Here is a 19,940-nt window from a genome sequence, read left to right as displayed (position 1 = left end):
CACTCATGTTGCATCGCTCCCCCCGTACCCCACCCCCGACCCAGGTCACGGAAGTCTGCCTCCGCTGTGCGGGAATGTGTGTGAGGTCACCGTGAGCCCGCTGCTGGAGGCGTGTTACCGCAGCGCGCAGACGTTACCCAGGGTCTACGAGCAGTACGGCGCCTCTCCCATCCAGCCGCTGTCTGCCGAGATGCAGATACTGCTCACTGTCTACTACCTGGTGCAGCTGGGTGAGCTGCCCTGAGCCTGTGTGTGCGTGTGTGTGCGTGTGTGTGTTACTGTTTTTACGTACGTGGGCCTGTATGTGCGACTTTGTGTTTGTTCGCAGTTGTGTGTGTTTTTGTTTACGCTGGAAGTTGCGTGTATTAAAATTTGAACTACACCAGTCGCAGCCTCTGCAACTAACCGAGAGATACGGGGAAATTCTTAAAGGGCGGCCGATAGTGGATAGAACCGCGGTCTTCGGATCTAAAGGTCACTGATAGTATTTGGTATTACGTGTACTGGGGGACGGCTGGTTGTGTACTGCTCGGAGCCGCTGCCTTTAGGGTCCAACGGTTGCAGGTTTGCATCCCACTTCCAGCCGTACCACCCTTGAGTAAGGCGCTTACCCTCAGTTGTTTCGGTGAAACTTCCCAGCTCTATAAATGGGTAAATAATTGTAAGTAGCTTAACGCTGGAAGTCGCTTTGGAGAAAGGTGCCCCCTAAATATGTAAATGTAGGAAATTGTAAGAAAAGCATTGGGTAGTCTGGGTGTTAAAGTCCTTTTTCGGTGTCCAGCGCCTGACCAGGTGCCCCTCATCGAAGACCTGGAGCAGATCTTTATGCGTTCGTGGCGCGAGTCCCACCTGACCGAGATCCGTCAGTACCAGCAGGGTCACGGTCAGCCGCCGCCCACGCTGCCCAGCCCGGCCCAGCCGCTCACGGCCTCCCAGCTGCCCTGGTTAGCCAAGCTGGCTGCAAGCTCCTGCGGGGAAGGGGTGCTGGTGCTTGATACAGCTGGATCGCTGACGGAGGGGCTGGAGGACACCTTTCTGTGTCTGCAGGAGGGCAAGCTGGCCCAGACCAACTACGTGGTCATCATCTGCTTACCGAGGGGCCACGACATCGAATCCTGTGTGGTGGTTACAGGTAAGGAGCAGCTTCAGCTGAAATCTGTGGCGCAAGATCGCGGTGCTTCGCACGCTCGTTCCTTGTGTTGCAGATTTGGAGTAACGAACGTTTTGAGATACAGACATACGAGTGCAAGTCATAAAAGTATCTGAAATGTTAAAAATTTAACCGAAAGTAAATTATTGCAGATTCTTTTAACAGTCTCATATTGCATTTTATTCATTTTGCTTTAATTGTTTATTTCCTAAAATGTCTGTTTTTAACCTTATATGCAGCCATTAGTAGGTGGACATAGTATAACACACTCTAACAGACCACTTTAATTCCACTTACTTCCACAGTGTATACAGCTCGTCAGGTCTTTGTAGCAAGATGACAAGTAGTGCGTGTGTTTATAGCATGAACCATTAAACAGTCAGGATTCAGTAGGAGTTTGTGAACCCTATGTATTTTATTTATAGTCAAATATCAAAATATTATAATAAGCTTATAAAGAGTTTTTTTTTATTATTATTATAACTGTATCCAAGATTGTTAGAGAACCTAACCTGTAAATATATCTAGGGACATCTGTGTTTTTTTAAGCTTTTATTGATTGTGACTTAGTGGTAACAGTGACTTTGGACTTATGGACAAAATAAATGAAAAACAGGCTGCTTCTTGTCCTAATTGTGTTCTTAAGTTGAGGAGCCTACGTAGTGTAGCCGAGTCACCGTCTCTAACTTAAAATCAACACCAGATTACTACTTGCTCAGCTGGACAGATAATTTAAGTTCTTTAGAATGGACTGAATGGCCACTTCTCTCTTGTAGTGTTTTATGTACTGTTAAAACCAAATGCATGTAGGCATTGGTCGGTCTCCATATCCTGTGTGTTGACTGTCAAGATTCTGCATTCCTTAACCTCAGACACACTCTGCATGCACCGATTCCATTCTCACATTGTCTTCTGTCCCACTCCTTGTCATCTGGTGTGTGACTGACACAGAGAGAGTGTGTTCCACTGATGTATGGATGAGCGACCCGGTGTAAGTAGTGTATCTAGCAGTGTAAGTCACTGCGGTGAATAAGGTGTGTGGGCTCATAACACTACATAGAGTTCATTGGAAGTTGTTTAGGAGAAAAAGTATCTGCTAAATAAATACATGTAAATGTAAATCTGTGCGTATCAAGATATGTGATGGGCCCTGTTGCACTGTGTGTCAGGGAAGCAGCAGGCGCGGGCCCTGGCTGAGAGCATGCACACCCCAGCGGACAGCTTGAAGGAGATCGCCCGCCAGCTGGCTACTGGGAAGGTGGCAGAGTTGGACACTTTCTTCAGCTCTCTGGGCCCAGGTAAGCCCAGGACACTGGCACCCTGCTGTTACTGAAACATCAATTTAGGCCTGACTACAACTAAAACTACACTACATTTTGATAACTCCATATTTTCACTTAAAATGGGCAATAGTAATGTCAAGTATGGAAACTAGGCACATAAAAATTGTACTCTTTTGACAGCGAAAGCCGTTTCAGGAGAATCCAGGCTTAAGAGTAGATGTCATTTGAACCCCAAAGTTTGTATAACAATCAGCTTGCACTAGTTACACCTTGTCGTGACAGAGATTTCTGTTCGACGTGCTGTGATGTGCATCTATAATAGTAGTGAGGAAATTTTTAAAGAAATTGCTAAAAGTTGAAAAGACAAAGGAAAGCCTTAGCTATCAGTTTAATGCTTAAGGTTATAAAACATAGAATTCTTATACTATGCTGTACAGTACTGATGTCACTTGCCTTATATGATATGTAAGGAATGTTCACAATACTTAAATCTCACTAAGGCTAAATTGTGGTTGTTTGATCCAGCAACTAAATCAGTGTAAGTGCACTTAGATCATGTCACGCGGAAATGAGGCCTCTGGGAAGGCTGGACCCAGGTGCAGGATCGTTTAGTTGGAACCGAGGGGGGTCAGGCGAGTTCTCATTGTCGGGGACGGGCGAGGAGTCGGTCGATCGGCGGTCAGCACGGGAGTGAAGATCCGTAGACAAACGGGGAACGAAGAACGGGAACTAGGAATGAAAGAGAACGGGACATAGACGCAAACAGGGACGGTTGTCTCTAGGATTCCGCGAGCGCAAAGGGGCTGAGGAGGGTCTTTTAAAGCCGAGCGCTCTGATTGTCGTCGGGAGCCCAGTCGGCATCAGGTGATTGCTGATTGCGGTGCGGGTGTGGACGTGACAGATCATTGCTGTGAGAGAAAAATAAGAAAATGCAGTAGAAATGACGGTATGCATTAAATGTACAACTGATGTGTTCTGTAACTGCTGTAGAAAGCCCGCTGTGTGAGAAGCGGGACGTACCGAAACCAATGAGAAATGTTATCATGTATGTAGCATGTGCTTTTGGAACTATATAATATGTGTGTGCTGGATGCTCGGGGAGACTCCCTAGATGCTGACACAGGTGACGGGGAACTCTCCCTCCATCTGAGGTGAAATAAAGTAAGACGCTCTCTCCTGTCTTGGGTCCTTTGAGTTATGTCGAATTTCTTCCACATTCCCCTCACTCCTGCCGATGCCTTCCTGTTCCTAGCGGTCCTCCTGTCTGGGCTTTGTGTTATTGATTTGTCCGGTATGAAAAATTTCACTGCAGCACAGTAACCGTCTGTGAAATTCTGCATTGTCAGATGGCAACGTGGATGCCTTGTTAGAGGAGTCTAGCCTGGAGGGAAACAGCCATTCATCGCTATCCAGCATTCTCCAGTCCTCAGGGGAGTCCCTCAAAGGCGCCTGCACAGGTGAGAGTTGCTCCCTTATTCCAGGTCTATGCGCTGCTGTTTCGATGAGATTAAAAATACCCTGTGAGACAGGGTCGTTCTTGGAAAACTCTGGGCTGGGACATGGCAAGAGCTGACATACACCTTTGGGTCACGAACGACCAATAAAGGCGCTCCCTCTGGTGCAGAGTACCGGGTGGAATGGCACGAGATCCGTCCGATCCAGCTAGCTGTGGCCCGAAAGCTGCTTTCCCACCTGTGCGCCATCGCCGACTCCAGCACTCAGAACCTGGACCTGGGCTCTTTTGACAAGGTGGACTTCCTCATCTTAGTCCCACCGTCCGAGGTTACCTTTCAGCAGATAGCACTGCATCTGTGGAGCTCAGGTAAACCTCCTGCTTGCCCACCCTATTTCCCCACCCCTCCTCCAAACACGAGCCGAGGAGTTCACTTTTGGTCTCGAAGGGATGCGCCTTACTTAGCACGAGAACGCGTGGTTCCACTAATCTTTTCGAGAACTTTTCTCGGAGGAATCGCCTTTAATGTCACAACAGGTTAAAATTACAGCTTGACTGTGTGGACAAATTATTGCACAGTCCTGAAAACCGGAGCGCTTTTGCCACTGCTGTAGGCGTTCTGCAGGAGCTGGGTCTCGACGCGAAGGGCACGTCGCACATAGAGGCGGAGCAGCGTGTGGTGCGGCTGAACCGGGAGGCCCAGGGCAGGATCAACACTCTCATCCACAATTCGAGGATCAACCCCTCCACCCTTTTCATCTTGGTGCATGACCACGCGCACTGGGACCTGAGCAGGTAGAGTAGTGTTTGTCCTTTCAAGCGAAAAGACCACTGATAACCAGTCTGTGATCTGCTGTGGAATTTCGATTTCACTGCCTTCAGATTTTATCAGTGGTCGCACCTTCGGCTGAGATACTGCACGCTCAGCCATCATGTGCTAGGGTCCATACAATGAAAAACCGTTGCAACGGCTTATGAAAATGTGTAATTTTTTTATATGGGCGTTTTTGGCTATGATATGGTCATTCGACTTCCGCTATAAGTGAAAAAAGGCCTGATCAATTAAAACACCTATAATATGCAAAAATAGAGAACATTTCCTCAAAGTAGGTTAAAAGCTTTTGTAAAATATGTTTTCGTGCGTGACTGAAAAACATTCAAAGTGCGTAGGTCTTCAAAAAACATAAAATACAGAAAAGTTGAGTAGCTGAGTAAAGGTTTATGGAAAGTGGCTTTTATACTGCTGTGCCGTTAGTTTTGTGCAATTTAGCTGTAATCCTGAAATAGACAGAACTTCTGTTGTTTCTGCCTTCATCTTATCAGGGGACCCTACGCTGGGGGGGACTCCTGCTCCGGCCTGGTGGACAGTCTGCTGAACTGCCAGGGCATCTGGGAAGCCCCCAACATCGTGACCCTCCATGTGACCTCCTTCCCGTTCGCCCTGCAGACCCAGAGCACCCGCATCAGCCCCTACAATGAGGTGCACTGGCCGTCCAGCTTCAGCAACGTGAGTTCCTGCAACGGTCGGCGCTGACGAAGCCCACGCAGCACAGACACAAGTGCTCTTTCACCATTCATTTTGTGACAATATGGTTTCAACTCTGGTGATTTATACTAAATAATTCTAAAATCAATCTAGATTAGTTGCCGTTTTTTCCATTTTGCAGATGTTAATTTTGCTACATATCAGTCCTAGTACGCATATAGCATATTATGCTTATTAATTTCATAAATGGGGGTGCGGTGGTGCAGCGGGTTGGACCGGGTTCTGCTCTTCGGTGGGTCTGGGGTTCGAGTCCTGCTTGGGGTGCCTTGCGATGGACTTGTGTCCTGTCCTGGGTGTGTCCCCCATATGGGACAAGCGGTTTCAGATGGTGTGTGTGTGTGTGTGTGTGTGTGAGTGTGAACTTCATAAATATGGATTGCGTTGTGTTATAGGAATAAAACTGGACTCTTAGGGCAGTTTTGAATAAAAGTAAAAGAGAAAACTGGACTTTCATGCCAGAATTTCGGCTGTCGTTTTTTTTTCTTCTCGAGGGCAGGACGTGGATTTGTATCAGGAAAAAACCAAATACTTCGGAATGTCCGAGTTCTTGGAGTCTACGCGTTCGGGGAGCGGGTTGCCCCTGCTTCGATACGACAGCTTGTTTGAGAGCATGGCCTCCGCGTTGGGGGAGAGGTAACAGTCACACTCCAGAGCGGCTGATGGGTAACACACAGGGCAATATGACAAGATTCACAAAAATTGACCTTAATGGGAGTTGTACGGTGTATTATACAATACGGATTCATTACTACTTTATCACACAGTTGTAATGGAAAACTGTTACATGTCAGTATCAGGATCATTATAGAAGATTGCGCAACATGAAAATGGCCTTTCTAAGGACTGAAAAGAGAGAGCTTCAAATTACAGCGCTAAAGGGACACTGTCACAGTATGTGCCCTGCCTTGGCCCAGGTTTCCCAAGCTGCACAGCTCCGTGATCCGGACCTACGTCCTGATTCAGCACTACACCCTGGCCCTGATGGTTCTGTCGGGCCGCTCGCGGCTGCAGAAGCACACGTCGGCGGAGACGCTGGAGCTGGTGCGGGACCTCTTGGACTCCTCCCGGGGCTGCTCCGGGCACCACGGCCACATGGTGCTGCTGCGTGTCCCCTCGCTGTCCTTGGCCTCGCTGGCCCACCAGCGTCTGCGCCGTGTGCGGGACTCCCTGGGTCTGCAGGATCGCTTCGAAATCGTCCTGGGAAGCCCCGGCTCAGGGCTCTCCGTCAGCAGGCACTTCCTGGAACAGCTGAAGGTGACACTTTGGAGAAGCGTCTGCTAAATGAGTCGATGTGATTAAATAAAAAGGAACGAGGAAATCGGTTGACATTTACCACTTCGGTGGGTGTTTTATTAGAACTATTTGAGATACCTTATGTAATCTATTTTGAAATTGGGGCATTCTCACAAAGGAAGCTGCTGTCAGACCTTTCACAGATAAGCTCATTTATTTCTGAGTACATCTCCAGTTACGTGCCGGTGGGTATTTAACCGCAGTTTGTGATTGGGATGCTTCTTGACGTGTGGACTGTCCCAGTGAAAGGAGTTCTGTGTGGTTCTACTCACCCAGACATGGTTGAACATCCAGGACTCCAACTGGACGCCACGCACTTACCTAGAGCTGGAGGCCTTGCCGTGCATCCTCATATTCAGTGGGATGGACCCCCTGGGGGAGTCACTGCCCAGGTACGCAGAATAAGTAAAGCTAAACATGGGACAATCATCGTTGCAAAGATAGGAACTCTGGTCTTATCGAAAATAAAAAACCTCATTCATTTAAACAAAAATATACTTGGAGAACTATGAATGAGGGTAAGAAGTTCTTTTCTTGGATACTGCACTTCAGTGTGGAGCTTAATTTTTGCGAACCGGTGAGGTGAAATGTGACCCCACAGCAAAATGTTTGTGTCACTGTCTGCTCCAGTTATTCTACACAGACTTTCTGACTGCTTATTTGTAACCCCCGAAAGTTCTCCCGGGGTTAAGGGCATGGGTTTGCGCTAAAGAAACAGAGGCTTTCAACGCTACTCATCAAAATCTTCAATTACATTGATATTTCTTCCCTTTCCCAGGTCTTTGAAGTACTGCGACCTGCGCCTGATCAGCCCTTCCCATCTCCTACGCACCACGCTGGAGCAGGAGCTGGGCCTCGCAGCCTACCTAGTGAGAGCGGAAGCACAGGGGGGGCGTCCACCTGTCAGCGACCTGTCCGAGAGCGACCCCGAGAAGCTGAGCAGCACCGACAATGAGGAAGAGGAGCTTGTGGGAAATAGTGGGTACACCACCCTGGATGAGCATTACAGGCTGAACCATTCATGCAACGGTGGACACCTAACCCCAAGTTATAGACTTTTGTTATACAGATGTTTGCTCAGCAGGGGATACAGTGGCGCAGCGGGTTTGGCCGGGTCCTGCTCTCCGGTGGGTCTGGGGTTCGAGTCCCGCTTGGGGTGCCTTGTGACGGACTGGTGTCCCCTCCCCCTCCGGCCCCATGCCCTATGTTACCGGGTTAGGCTCCGGCTTGGGGCAAGCGGCTTTGGCCAATGTGTGTGTGTGATGTTCGCTCATCCCGATTTGCATGACTCACCCTATTTTAAGGGCTCCACCCATTGTTATGTGCACCAAATCAGGTGTGAAACATCTTCACCAATCAGGGCAAGTCCTCACTCTTGCTATTGATGGAATGCGCCAACAGTTTGCTCTTCCGTATTTCCATTTTCAACTCTGGCTTTCCATCTCCTCCACGCACACCTTCTATGAACATTCAACAAAGAAGATGTTAAAAATTAGCCCTATGCTACAGTATGCTGACGGCTGCCATAAAACATGCTTTTAGCTTTCAGAATGTCCAAACACGCTTCATTTACGTAAAGCTACGCCAATAATAGCGCTTAATGAACGTTGATAATAGGGACAACTAATTTGAATCGATGTTAAGAAATGACTTAGGTTTGTATAGTGGGGGAGTGGCGTACATATTTATTGTAACAATGGAGCAGCCATTTACTAATACAGGCAAAAGACAATTTTCATTTACATAAACCACATACGTGAAATGTAGTGACATACAGTAAGCAACTGGACCGTTGTTATGCGACTGAAATCATAGGTATTCACACTACAGTCTGTGGTTCCCAGTTATTATGTATTCAAAAGCTACTTCTTGGAGATCTCTACCTGCTGTTTGATCACCACCTACAACTCATCCTGTCTAAAAATGGGATCCTTCATCTCCCAGCTGGTCCATCCTCTTGTTGAGAACTCTACCAAATTGGATAACTAGCTTATTTTGCCTACATCATCGCTAGGAGTAATGATTTACTTAAGTCTGCCTTTCTCTCAGCATATCAAGCCTGCTTGGTAGTCCTACACACAAAAGGTCCAAAACACAAAAGTTTTTGGTTCTGGCTTCAAAGTGATTGAATGACCTACCTCTCTCGCTCGGAACTGCTGAATATCTATATTTAAGAAGGGTCTCAAAACTGACCTGTTTCAGACTCACCTCTCCCTTGATCTTCTAAGTGCTGGATAAACGCGTACGCATTCGTGTAACACTTTTCTTCTCAGAGGCGTACATCACTTTGGAGAAGTGTCTGCTAAATGAGTCGATGTGATTAAACAAAAAGCAACAAGAAAACTGGTTGACATTTACCGCTCCGGTGGGTGTTTTATTAGAACTTTTTGGGATGCCTTATATAATCTATTTCATCATGAACGTCAGAATTCTGACGTCCATTTCTTTCATTCTATCATTGCTACAGGAAGTGCGGATCCTCCTGGCCTGGACCGCTCAGTTCCTTCAGCTGGCTTGTTAACCTTACCCGACAGCAGCATAGTGGATCACGAGCAGCAGGGGGTCCGCCAGACCCCCGGCAGCTCCGTAATCGTTTCTGGCGACCCGGCCCAGTGTAAGAGACGGCCATCCTCGTCCACACAGGCTTCTTCCCATTCATCCCCCGGCCGCCGCTGCCCCTGGGCCCACAGCCGTAACCGGCCGCCCGTGGTGCTCCTGCCAAGGGTTGCATATGAGGCCCTGACCTCAGTGGACAGCAGTGGCCTGCCCAAGTCCACATCCTTCCTGCCACACCCATACGTCGAGTGGGCCAGTTCCTTCCGCCCGCTGCTCAGCAAGATGATGACCTGCACTGAGCAGTCACTCTACTATCGCCAGTGGACGATACCTGGACCGCAACACATGGACAGCAGCAACCGTGCCGAGGGGAGGGCCGAGAACTTCCACCCCCGCAGGCTGCTCCTCAGCGGGCCACCCCAGGTATACTCCCATCTCTTTATCATGCCTGTGCATCAGACTGAGTGATTTTCTGAAAAAGTTCAATCAGATGAATCATCATCGTCCCCTTTATGCCGTCACTGCAGTGCTTTCATAGTGTTTGGTTGTGTCTTTCAGTAGAATCATACCAACAAGATTGCTGTTCCTGTAGACTATGTACTATGGTTAAGGGTAGTTTTATTTCATTTTACTTTGAACCTGTATGACACAGAGGTTTAAAAATTTTGATGCTTCCCGTGAAGCTGAGGATTTCCCTCTCTTTTTATTTGCTTTCTGTGCAACTTCAAAAAGGATTTTTTTTGCATTTTTTTTCGAAGGTTGGGAAAACAGGAGCTTACTTGCGCTTTTTGGGCATACTCTCCCGGATGCTCATTAGACTGATGGAGGTGGATGTCTATGATGAAGACGATATCAACTTAAGTAAGTTAGTTTCTTTATTATTCCTATGATTTTTTTACCCTTTTCGCTGTTGGTAACATCGCTTTAACAACATCGCTAAAACATTACCCAGCGTTATGTTTGTATGTATTTTTTAGGTGTTCCTGTGAAGCCAGTTCAGTATCATCAGCCAGGTGTATCTTGGCCAAATATCGACATCCTCAAAGCCATGCCTTTCGATTACACTGTTCATGACCCCAAGTTTGAGGACATCAGCACTGTATATTCACCAGACTTCACCTCTGCTGGAGACGGTTAGCACCTGTTCTTTTGTTACTGACACATTTTACCAAGTACTCTTTGCATTGTCTACCCAGTGAGCTCAAAAACATGCATTTAAGGTTAATTTTGTCACTTTGGATTGCATGTACTGTGTGATTTCCCTGCAATGGACTGGCATCCCATCTAGGGTCTACCCTGCCTCGGCCCCACGTTTCTTGGATAGGCTCCAGACTGCAGTGACCCTCCTCTGGAAAACACTTTACTGATAATCAATGTACATATCAGTCCTGATAGTGATTTGACCTGCGGCGTAATTCCTCCCACGATCCCCACAGGAATTGTCCGGAGGCAGGACGAAGTGTACCTGCGGCGACGTACCTCCAGAATCAAGCTGTCCAAGTATGCTGCTTATAACACCTACCATCACTGTGAGCAGTGTCATCAGTACATGGGCTTCAGTCCCAGATACCAGGTGAGCACTGCGAGCTGTCAACACTTTCACCGCACCCGCAGTCAGATGTGTCCCGGAAATAGAAGACTGAAATGGCAAACGGATCATCGTTCTGCGCAGTCATTTACCTTCTCATGTGGCATTTTGAAAGATGAAATCTGTACTGCCAGATCAGTTTCTGGGGTGAAGAGCTTCATAATTCCAGTCTTTCAGTGCAACTAAAAACTAACTGATGTTCCACCAGTGTGCAAAATCTTTTGTCCAGACGGCATAAGTATGGTTTTTATTTTTCTAAAGCACCATAATCAGGCAGAAGGTCTCTCTGTGAAGGTCTCACCTTATTAGAGACTGTAGAATTGATGTAGCCTCTTGAGTGTGACCTCTGTGACCCCCTCCCTGTGCTCAGCTCTACGAGTCCACTCTGCACACCTTCACCTTTTCCCACCTGCTCTTGGGGGAGGAGATTCAGCTTTATTTCATCATTCCCAAGTCCAAGGAACACCACTTTGCTTTCAGCCACCCCGGGGGACAGCTGGAGAGCATGAGGCTTCCGCTCACTTCGGACTGGGTATTATGTGCTTTGCCTCCATAAATGCATGGATTTGTTTTACTGTCTGATAATACAGTCATACTGCCATGTTTATGGTTATTACGTATGTATCATTTTCTTAACGGGTAAACTTGTTTTTTTTTTTTTTTTCTTCCAGAATCCCAACAGCATCAAGAGTCCTATTTTCACTCCTACAACAGGACGACATGAGCATGGCTTGTTCAACCTGTACCACGCCATGGATGGCGCCACACACCTCCACATCTTGGTCATCAAGGAGTATGAGCTGTCTGTCTACAAGAAGTACTGGCCCAACCACATCATGCTGGTGCTGCCCTCCATATTCAATGGTGCCGGCATCGGTATGTGGACTGCTGTCCTACACAGTGCTGTTCAGACTTGTTGCTGCTCTGTTACACCTTGCCTTTTGATTTATTGAGGTCTGAACAAGCTGTAATGAATTGTAATGGTAGAATGGCCCAGTCTGCACACAGTTGCAAGGTACAGATGGGGTCCAGCTGATTATGGATAATACTCAAAATCCAGATAACTTGTGTAGGTTGTTGTGATTCAGCTGCCAGTGATCTTGCCCACCTTTGACTTTGGCTCTCCTAGGTGCAGCCCACTTCTTGATCAAGGAGCTGTCCTACCATAACCTGGAACTGGAACGCAGCCGTCAGGTGGAGCAGGGAAGCCGCCCGCAGGATGTCTGGCCCTTCATCGTCCTCGCCGATGACTCCTGTGTCATGTGGAACTCCGTGGAAGTCGATCCCCGGAGGTGCGGCTTTCCCAGCGCCCGATTCTTGTGGTATCTGCTTTTTCATTTCAGCTGCATACATGTGTTTTAAATACATTTGGCCTGTTCCTTTCATCTTCACAGGACATAAAGATGGAATGGGTTTTTTTCTTTTAACGGCTGCGATGCAGCATAATATATTTTGAACTAATGCTGAGTGGATAATGCACAGAATTCCGTTTTTTGTGCATGTATGTAAAATGCTGTTCTTTAGTTCCACTATCGAATAGTTGCAATTGGTGGAACATTAAGTACCTTAATTAGAAGTTTTATCAGTACGTTTAATACATCATTTAAGGCCGACATGATGGTAATGAAAGCGCTTTAATGCCTTTTGGGAGTATTGAACCAATAGTATCTCTTTCACAACGTAGCTCACTGTAACGCTGATGTTTCTGTCCTCCTGGACAGCGGGGGTGCCGTAACGGAGAAGAACGTGTCCCTGAAGCAGGTGCTGCAGCACATGGAGTCGTCACCAGACATCACGCGCTATGGCCTGTGCGGGCTCCGGAAGTGGTCCAGCCGAGGCGTCGGGCCAGGCCGGCCCCGGGAACCATTCTCGCGAGGGCACCTCCATGATTTCCTGCTGCTTAATGTGGACCTCACGCAGGACGTCCAGTTCAACCAGAACCGGTAGGCAAGGAGCAAGAAGTTCCCAGAAGCACTATTGCTTCTCACTTGTCATCCTTCCAACAGACCATTGGTGGCCAAGGTTACATTGACCTTAACCTCTATGTGCACTGTGATATGTACACATTGACGTTAAACTGCATTAAATTACATTACCTTGCAGTTTTACTTTCTTTAGTTAAGTGTGTTTTACTCTGTGACTTGACCAGGGGTGTAAAAGCAAAACTCCTGTGCAGCGTGCATAACTTGAATTGCTCCAGCAAATATAAAGTTTCAGCTTCATTCATTTTTATAGTTCTCGTTTCAACAGAGTGACTCAAAGAACATGTATGGATGTATGGACGAGTGACCCATTGTAAGTAGTGTATCTAGCAGTGTAAGTCACCACGGTGATTAAGGTGTGTGGGCTCATAACACTACATAGAGTTCATTGGAAGTCGCTTTGGAGAAAAGCGTTTGCTAAATAAATACCGTAAATGTAAAAGTAAGAACATGATGAACACGATTCCTGTTAATTACCTAATTTTATAGATAACAACAGTAAGCCAGCTGACTGCAGAGGAGAGGAAAATTGAAAACTCCAGATCTACAAAAAAAGGGAGGAAAAAACCTCTGGGTGCCTGAGTACCTGTGGTCACCCCCCCCCCCCCCCCCCCCCCCCAGACATCGTACACTACTATTTTATTCTACTCAAATACAGTAATATGTAATAATGATGCTTATTTTTATATTACAGTTCAAAAGAAGAATCCGCAAATTCTTTATATTATAACAGAAATATATACATTTCAGTAGAAAGATACGCTACAGAAAGTTACATGACATCAGAACATCAGATATACATATTCCAGTTCAAAATAAATCAGCGTAAACAGGTTGAGTGTAATCTGAGAGCTAACAGTGTTTCTCCACATTCCCCACGTGCAATCAGGTTCTTGTGCGATGGCGTGGACTTCAACCTGCGGGTTCACAGTGCCGGCATTCTCATCTTCCGCTTTAACAACTTCAGCGTGATGAAGAAGCAGATCGCCATTGGGGGACACCGCACCTTCCTCATCAAGACCAAGGTCACACCAGATCCCATGGCTAAGGTCTACATTTTTCCTTGACCTTAGCTGAGTATATTCATCACCTCTAATAACACAGATGGTATCATAGGAGTCGTAGCAATAATTTTACAAATTAACAAAGGTACGCTGGCTCTTCCACCTAAAAACACAACTGGGATCACAGAAGTCTTAAGTCTTCTTTGAATATCTTAAGGCACTTTTACCATTACATCAGAATCAATAAAAGCTTGGTTATAGAAATTCCGCATATAGCTTAGGTTCTGTAAGTGGTCGTATAAATCTGTAATGAATGAAAAACATTTATACTAGTACCTCTGTGCGGGGCCCCTGTGTTCCAGAGACTATCCTAGTAACGGTGTGCAATACAGGGTACACCCAGGATGAGATGCCAGTCCGTTGCAGGAATTCTATCTTTTATTAACTTGAAGCAACATTAAAATTAAGTTTAATTTACAGTTGCTGAAAATGAAAAAAGCACACTCTTACGCAGTGTAGATTGTTGACCAACTCGCCCCATAAATGTGCAACTGCTTTCGACTTTCATTGTTATCTACACAATCGATAAAGGCTTTATAATAGAGGGGGACCACAATTTATTCGCTAGTTGGATCCTGTAAAAGTCTCGGATATAGTTACAATAAATACAAAGTACACTGTAAGACTTTTAACATTTTTATTAATTTCAGGGTACATTAGAATGAAATTTAAAATGACAAAATAAAAACGCATTGTTTCGGCGAACTTCTGTTCGATACCAGTTGTTGACTGATTTATCCCACAAACACGTACGATGTTCCTTGTCTTGTTACTGATCGGCAACGCTCACAAACACCAGACACAGCTGTAAACACGAACTTCCGAATGAATCGGTGCCACTTTTTTTATGCCGATCGGAGGCATTCTGCTGCTGGCTGATGACTGCGGAAATGCGAATCACGTTCACAAAACGCGAAGCAAAATTCTTTCAAAACGGACAACGGAAAGAAAATAACATTAAAAATAAATTAATAAACTTAAAAATGTTTTTGCCCTTGGAAATTTGTAGCTTAAATTTTTGTAATTCATAATGTTACAATGTAGTGTAATGGCTAAAAATATACAGAAGGTTTATGCTGATTGTTGATTAATGACTGATTATAACAACATAGAAGTGTAGAAAAATTGCTTCCCTCACCTTAGTAGTGTATTTCTATGTTTTAGTTTTCAATGTAATATTAAGTCTCCTGAATATTAGCTGAGGGTTTGTAGATATTACAAGTGTCGTTATGACTCCTTTATAGTGTCAGGCCTCTAAAGAGTGCGATTAATGGTCGTCCCAGGTTTCGGACATTCCTACCTCACTGCCCCCCTCCCAGTACGTCTGCGCCCCCGACAGCAAGCACACCTTCCTGGCTGCACCTGCACAGCTGCTCCTGGAGAAGTACCTGCAGCACACGAGCCAGCACTTATTCCCCCTTAGCGTGCGAAACTACAGCCACCCGGTGCTGTCCGTCGACTGCTATCTCAACCTTGGCCCTGAGGTAAGCCAAGCGGCAGCGGCTGTTGTCATGGCAACCGTGGAGTCCAGCTACGTTCGGTGTCGTTTCGGAAAAGGCGCAGAGGGTTTCGAACCGCAATGTCCCTTTCATTGCCGGTGCAGTTAAATATTAAGATGGGCATTATGGTGCCTTTGTGTCCTTTCATAATGCCTTCGAGATACCGAGTGTGGGAATATTCTGACATCTCTCGACTGAGGCTGTTTAACCTATACAGCTTATCTGGCATTACAGTATATATCAATACAGCACTGGGATTTAGTAAATAGAAGGGATTACAGCAAGAAATACCAAAAACATGGCCATTCACCATGCGCGTGAAAAGGTAAGAAAGGTGCGTACTAAATTGTAAGCTTATTAAAGCAGTTTTAGTGCTTTCCCCTACATTTCTAGGAGTCCCAGCATTATAAACTGCATGCTACCAGCTGTAGAGAGAGCTATGAAAATGCTTATGTGATAGAAGGACTTGATGGATGGGGGGGGTCAGTAATGAGAAAATTGTTGCACGGCTTCCTTCTTTCTCAGACTCCAAGACAGAAAGGTGGTATAAAGGGGCACCTCTGGTGAGATATGACCCCCCTCCAAGCCAAACTAGTAGCCAATCTTCCAGCTACTGTCCTGCTATGTGGCCGCTAACAGCGTGAACACACATCCCGCTGTCTCGTCTCCAGGTTACGGTGTGCTTCATCAGCTCCAGACCTCACTCCGTCAACATCAGCACCACGGGGCTCCTCTTCGGCGGCCTGCTGCTCTACTTCTGCGACTCCTTTGTCACTCCCAGCTTCCTCAAGAAGTTCCAGTTTCTCAAAGGTGAAACGTTCACACGTTGTGTTTGCCGGTTGTTTTTCTCTCCGAAGACAGACCGTTTTGATATAGCACGGCTCCTCCTGAGACTCAGCCCAAAGACCCTAAGGTTGCAGGTCTTTGCGTTTCCACTGTAACCCTTCCTTCCTCGGTAGGCGCCACCCTGTGCGTAATCTGCCCCGACCGCAGCTCCCTGCGTCAGACCGTAGCGCGCCTGGAGCTGGAGGACGAGTGGAGGTTCCGCCTGCGGGATGAGTTCCAGACGGCGAATGCCAAGGAGGACCGGCCTATCTTCTTCCTCACGGGGAAGCACGTGTGACAGTCGCAGATGTGTAAACTAGGGCGAGGAGCGGGTGGGGGGCGTGCTGCATCCATGAATCCTTGTGAACACTGACCCCTCCATAGGGCTGCACATATTTTATCTTTATGAATCTGTTGTCAGCAATTTTAACTCATCACATTTTAACCATTAAGACAAATAGTTTCGTGTAACACTAATTAGTATGTAATAATACTAATACTATAAGTAAATTATACTGTACCAATATCAAGCAGTGCACAGGCATCAGTCGGAAAACATGCACATGGCACCTAATTCGCAGTGTTGGAAAGTGTGCAGACTGCTGAAAAGCTGCATTAATGCGCACTATTGAGAATCCAGTCCCTGAAAGCGGCACATAATTGAAGAACTGTATCAATATGTGATGTAATGTCCCTATCTTCAGGAAACTGTCAAAATGTCCTGTATGTTTTTAATTTTTATGTAAAAATGTGTATTTATATGTAAATGCTTATCATTGCTGCGGGGGGTGCAGTGGTGCAGCGGGTTTGCCTGGGTCTCGATCTGGCGGGCCTGGGGTTCAAGTCCTGCTTGGGGTGCCTTACGGTGGACTGGCGTCCCGTCCTGGGTGTGTCCCCTCGCGTCCTGTGTTGCCAGATTAGGCTCTGGTTTGCCTTGGGACAAGCGGTTTCTTTCACTGTGTGTGTTTATCATTGTCAGAAGAGCACCATACCAAAGGAAATATTTGTGATTTTTTTTTTTTTTTTTTTTAGCCAGTAGTGGGATTTAACGTTTTCTTGTTTTGTGATATCTTATGTAATTGTAAGTTTGTAAGTTAATTTTGCTCCATGTAAAAAGTACTTATTTCTGTAAAAATTGATATATTGTGTGAGGCATATTGTGTTACCAAAAAGGCAGTTTTTGCCCTGGTAGTTAATACTTTGTTAGTTTCAACAGAGGAATTTTTATTATAATGCCATATATTGTAATACACCCATGCAGTATGATTTTGTATATAAATGTATAAAGTCTTTTAAAATCTCTGCCTTTGGTGTGTAAAATTCTCTTTTGTTTAGATGACCGCATTCACAGTTGTAACTGATTTTTTTTTTTTTTTTTCATTTGAGCTGACATTATACGTAGAAGATTCAGGATGAGATGGCGCGGTGGTGCAGTGGGTTTAGCCCGTAGCTCCTGTGTGGTGGGACTTGGGTTTGAGCCGTGCTTGGGATGCTTTGTGCTGGATTGGCGTCCTATCCTGGATGTTGCACCCTATGTTGTGGGGTAGCCTCCGGCTCACCGCGACCCTGCTCGGGACAAGAGGTTGTAGATGTTGGCTTCCGAATGAGGTCAGCAAATTGAGAATATACATTTTAGAATATTCAGTTTTGTTCAGTAGTGAACTTTTAAGTTTGAGAATGGAATCATGCAAATAAATACTTTGGGTCTACCTGTAATAGACAGGTGCTGTAGAGAGAATACTACGTGTTTTATTTACTGTACATTCTGGTTTGCGTGTATGACTCTCTGTGGCCACAAAGTGGCAGCGGTGCCCAAGTTCGGGTCTCCACGAGGGCCCAGTCCTCGCCACGCAGTCTCTCTCTCTCTCACACACACACACACACACACACACACACACACACACACACACACACACACACACACACACACACACACGTCCGACTACCATAAAAGCGTGTGTCAGGATACTTGACATCTAATTTTTTTTTTTTTTTTTTAAAATAAAGGTTAACTATTTTCATATAGGCACATTTCATTCAAAGAAGCAGCTCTTTCCATCTCATATAAGAAAAAAAAATATAATCATGTGACAAATTAATACAATGTTTAGAAATGGTGAAATTACACTGAGACTGTCGACTGGAGTATTTCAATATTGAATACAGGCTGAGATTCGACCGAAGTTTGCGAACATTCAATTATGTATTTGAATATAGCTTGGAACTAAGAATCTTTAATGAGTGCAATGACATACGGTGATATATGTATGATAATAGATGTCTTGTGGAAGAGGCTATAAAAGGAGCATTAACTATTTTCTGACTGTACAGTCAAACCTGTAGTATGAGAAGCAGATTGAGTGGTGGTGAGTGAGTTCCACAATTCCTGGGATGCACCAGGGTGTGGAGATACCATATGATGAGTTGTTTTGAAATGGGAGCTCTGCTATTTACTCGAGTGCCCTAGGATGGTCAACTCCCTGATGACTCACCCGATATGCACTGATGGGCTTCAAATTAAGGAGAAAACCCAGGACAGGACCATCATCCTGTAATGTACACTTTGGCAGAGAGGTATGCATAAACCTGATCAAAAACACGGTGGAAGAAAAGGAAAAATCTGCAAAAATAGATATTACACAATATCCATAGGGCAGACTAGTCTTCACAAGCATAATGAAGGTTTTAGTTTCTTGAGCACTGGTTTAATTTTTTTCTCTACCTTCAGTCCAAAATAAAGCTATTAAAATGTCTGTATTTGCTTTATTTTGACAGAGCAGCCATAGGTTTGAAACTGGTAATGTAAATGTTAATTGTACATTATGCATATTAAATGCCACACCATAGTAATCCATAATACAGGGAAAATGTGGGTCTGGATATCACAGGAAGTCTAAATAGGCCTAAGAATAAGGCAATTTTTATACATGCTGTATTTACTACATTATTTTCCACCGACCTCTTAAATGTGTGCACGTGTCGGTGTGTGTGAGTGTGTTTAAGAAAAACTGAGTGTTGCAAGTTTCTTGAAGTCATGTGAGAACGTGTCCCACTCCAAGTCAGCAGCTCTGCTGGATGAAGAACCCCTGGGATGTCTCGGGTTTCTGATAGGAACCAAGTTCCTCGGGAACATCTCGGTAACATCAGCAAGGAAACATGCCAAGTCCAGTTATATAGAGTCCTGAGCCTGGGTGGACCCTCAGAGAAACGGACAAGGTGGGTCTGAGTGTCAATGTGACAGATGAATTCGTATGGGAGAGCCATGAGGGAGCTTGGCAGTGGACCCCTGGAGGACTTTGTCAGGTACCGAGATGGCCAGAGCCCCACTGAATCCTCTTGGTCGTGGGTAATCAGTGCACTTTTTCCATCTCTTGCTGCTTGCTTTTGGGCATTAGTGTATTTGCATATATATATATATATATATATATATATATATATATATATATATAGAAATGTATTTGCATATATATTAGATAGTGGAGAGAAGAATCTGAGGTATGTCTGCAGAACCAAATCAGAGTTCTGGTGCTGGGCATAGATGGTTTCATCATGAACTGCAGTGAAATCAGATAATCCACATGTTTATTTTTTAAATTTATGCTTATTTCATGCTGATCCTACATTGGACAAGCAGCTGAGGAAAAAGGAAAAAAGTTTTTAAACATTTAGTTGTTTAATGTGTAATCACTCAATTTATGGAA

The 19,940-nt window shown here is 45.5% G+C and overlaps 1 protein-coding gene across 10 annotated transcripts in view; it reads left to right on the top strand.

Moving 5' to 3' along the window:
• Positions 1-17,024, top strand: part of greb1 (growth regulating estrogen receptor binding 1) — a 31,135-nt gene extending 14,111 nt beyond the window's left edge. For 5 of the 10 annotated variants that reach the window (XM_029258709.1, XM_029258708.1, XM_029258707.1 and 2 more), the window contains exons 11-33: positions 45-230; positions 782-1,132; positions 2,320-2,448; positions 3,780-3,890; positions 4,058-4,255; positions 4,501-4,681; positions 5,210-5,393; positions 5,929-6,065; positions 6,347-6,686; positions 7,002-7,117; positions 7,504-7,703; positions 9,193-9,704; positions 10,040-10,142; positions 10,259-10,414; positions 10,718-10,854; positions 11,240-11,401; positions 11,541-11,745; positions 11,999-12,191; positions 12,591-12,812; positions 13,741-13,900; positions 15,199-15,399; positions 16,086-16,224; positions 16,374-17,024. In XM_029258709.1, the coding sequence (XP_029114542.1) occupies positions 45-230; positions 782-1,132; positions 2,320-2,448; positions 3,780-3,890; positions 4,058-4,255; positions 4,501-4,681; positions 5,210-5,393; positions 5,929-6,065; positions 6,347-6,686; positions 7,002-7,117; positions 7,504-7,703; positions 9,193-9,704; positions 10,040-10,142; positions 10,259-10,414; positions 10,718-10,854; positions 11,240-11,401; positions 11,541-11,745; positions 11,999-12,191; positions 12,591-12,812; positions 13,741-13,900; positions 15,199-15,399; positions 16,086-16,224; positions 16,374-16,537 (4,487 nt within the window). In that variant the 3' untranslated portion in view covers positions 16,538-17,024. Of the gene's footprint in view, positions 1-44; positions 231-781; positions 1,133-2,319; positions 2,449-3,779; positions 3,891-4,057; positions 4,256-4,500; positions 4,682-5,209; positions 5,394-5,928; positions 6,066-6,346; positions 6,687-7,001; positions 7,118-7,503; positions 7,704-9,192; positions 9,705-10,039; positions 10,143-10,258; positions 10,415-10,717; positions 10,855-11,239; positions 11,402-11,540; positions 11,746-11,998; positions 12,192-12,590; positions 12,813-13,119; positions 13,207-13,340; positions 13,451-13,740; positions 13,901-15,198; positions 15,400-16,085; positions 16,225-16,373 lie in introns of those variants that run through there. The other 5 variants (XM_029258713.1, XM_029258712.1, XM_029258711.1 and 2 more) reach the window with 5 other exon arrangements.
• Positions 17,025-19,940: the final 2,916 nt, after the last annotated feature.

The sequence above is a fragment of the Scleropages formosus genome, chromosome 15 (genome assembly GCF_900964775.1).
Source record: "Scleropages formosus chromosome 15, fSclFor1.1, whole genome shotgun sequence".
In the NCBI taxonomy this organism is placed as follows: domain Eukaryota; kingdom Metazoa; phylum Chordata; class Actinopteri; order Osteoglossiformes; family Osteoglossidae; genus Scleropages; species Scleropages formosus.
This window is presented reverse-complemented; position numbering and strand designations above follow the sequence as displayed.